Below are 1,859 nucleotides of genomic sequence, written 5' to 3'. Positions count from 1 at the left end.
ATAAACACATGCAATGCAATTCATCATTCAGCCAAACACACACACGCACACACGTGGATGATCTGCCGGTGAAAGAGGGATTCGCGAGCGGTTTTCCAGGGAAATGGGAGATGGAATCTTTTGAAAGGACGAGGCCGCCGCCAAAACGTCCCATTAACAGGAGCTCAATGCGCAAAAAGTCAGATCCTATGGCTGATGGCTGGAGCCAAAAAGCAAATGTCAACACTATCAATCATCGCTTTGACAGTTTGAGTGCTTGTTTTAGTATTTGTGCTTTTGATTATGTGACTCGCACACTCGCACACCCATACACCCGCCACACACCCACTTTCACACACATGCAGGCGCATCAATTGATACACTTACAACAAATTGTTTGTAGTGGAACACGTGGGCGTGGCCCTGCGGACGGGATTGCATCGGTTCGCTCGGGGATATGGGATACGGGCCATACTATGTATATGTGTATCTGGTGGGTGGGGGGTTGGGGCTGGAGCACTTGATTGATGGAGCCAGCGACCTAAGCCATTTTAAATGAACAAATTGAATGTGCGGCAGCACACATGCACACCTACAGCAGCGGGCATTGGCATAGCAACGAGTGATTAATTAAGAAAACGCAAGCTCATCTCACTTCCGATTGAAGCGTTCTTTTTGCCCAATGTCATGATTTTTTAATGCAAGTTTATACAGTTAGAAAGCTATTCATTTAGCCCGCACTGTGCGTTTGCGGTTGTCTGCTGGTGATTATAGTAATTTAATTTCTTCGAACAAAACAAATTTGCAACGAAAATCCAAACGAAATGAAAGCCCGAAAGGAAATGAAAAAAAAAGCAAAAACAGAATAGAGGGAAATCCCCCAGGTCAACGTGCGGTCTGCGAGAATGGATTGGGTCTGGCGCGGAACGTGGTTCGTTGGCGCAGCTTCTGGTAGGCCTCCCGTTCCGCCCGTTGGCGCTGATCCTCCAGCTCGCGACGGCGCGCCTCCTGCGCCTTGGACGTCTGGATGTTGAAAATGCGCCGCTGCTGGACGCGCGATTCGGCGGACAGGTTGAAGGGCTCGACCTTTACCTTTGCCGGAGGAACTGCGGAAGGTCGATTCGAGGACTTCAAGGGCTGACGGCTGCTCTGCGGAATGGGCTTGGCCCTGGGAGCCTGCATCTTGTGACGTTGGCACTCCAGCTCGCGCTCTCTCTGCAACTGCTCCACCCGCAAGCGGCGCTTCTCCTCCATTTCACGCGAATTCTTGAGCACATTGGGGGTCGTGGGGCAGGTGATCCGATGCACGACGACCTTGGAGGACTGGCGTGAGTGCGCCTGACGGAAGTCGGGCATCGGTCGGCTGTGGAACTCGCGCTGCTTGCGCTCCTGCTCCTCGCATTCGCGGATCAGCTGATCCTTGCGACTGGAATAGATTTCCTTGAAGCGATAGGCCTAGTGCATGCAAAATTCTATACGAAATAAAAATAAACGGCTTTCTTAGTAGTAAGCATTACCTTTGGAGCCGACACCTGCGGTGGAAATGTGGGCTTCTCGCAGGAGATCTTCATATTCTTGAACAGATTGGAGACCAAAATCTGAGAATGCTGCTTGGCCTGGCTAACAATCTGCCTGCCACGTCTCGGCAGCTGCTCCACCTGCTCCACCTGCTCCCGATGCTGCTGAAGTCTGGGTAACTCCTCACATATTCCGGATGCAAAGCTCTCCATCGGCTCCACACCCAAATCGCCCCAGTTGTACTCCGCTTTCGAATCCGACATTATTATCATATACGAACTATGTAATTCCGGGATGTGCTTGCTGCTTTGTGCCTTGTGCTCTCGTTGATGGCAGCTTATGCGGAGTGGCTGGAATTTCAG

At 51.3% G+C, this 1,859-nt stretch overlaps 1 protein-coding gene across 1 annotated transcript; it reads right to left on the bottom strand.

The window, feature by feature from the left end:
* Nucleotides 1-643: 643 nt before the first annotated feature.
* Nucleotides 644-1,859, bottom strand: LOC117146320. Its single transcript, XM_033312384.1, has 2 exons — nt 1,497-1,859; nt 644-1,434 (listed from the first exon to the last, which is right to left on the bottom strand). The coding sequence occupies exons 1-2, from the start codon at nt 1,767-1,769 to the stop codon at nt 865-867; spliced, it is 843 nt and encodes a 280-aa protein (XP_033168275.1). The 5' UTR covers nt 1,770-1,859; the 3' UTR covers nt 644-864.

Source organism: Drosophila mauritiana, chromosome 2L (assembly GCF_004382145.1).
Source record: "Drosophila mauritiana strain mau12 chromosome 2L, ASM438214v1, whole genome shotgun sequence".
Classification (NCBI taxonomy): Eukaryota; Metazoa; Arthropoda; class Insecta; order Diptera; family Drosophilidae; genus Drosophila; species Drosophila mauritiana.
The sequence above is the reverse complement of the archived record's forward strand: the minus strand, read 5'-3'. Positions and strand labels throughout refer to the sequence as shown.

Excerpts from the sequence above, each read along its gene's own strand:
- LOC117146320 (XM_033312384.1), bottom strand. The coding sequence starts at position 1,769 with ATGATAATAATGTCGGATTCGAAAGCGGAGTACAACTGGGGCGATTTG. Across the intron at positions 1,435-1,496 it reads CGCAGGTGTCGGCTCCAAAG|GCCTATCGCTTCAAGGAAAT; the intron begins GTAATGCTTACT and ends TGCATGCACTAG.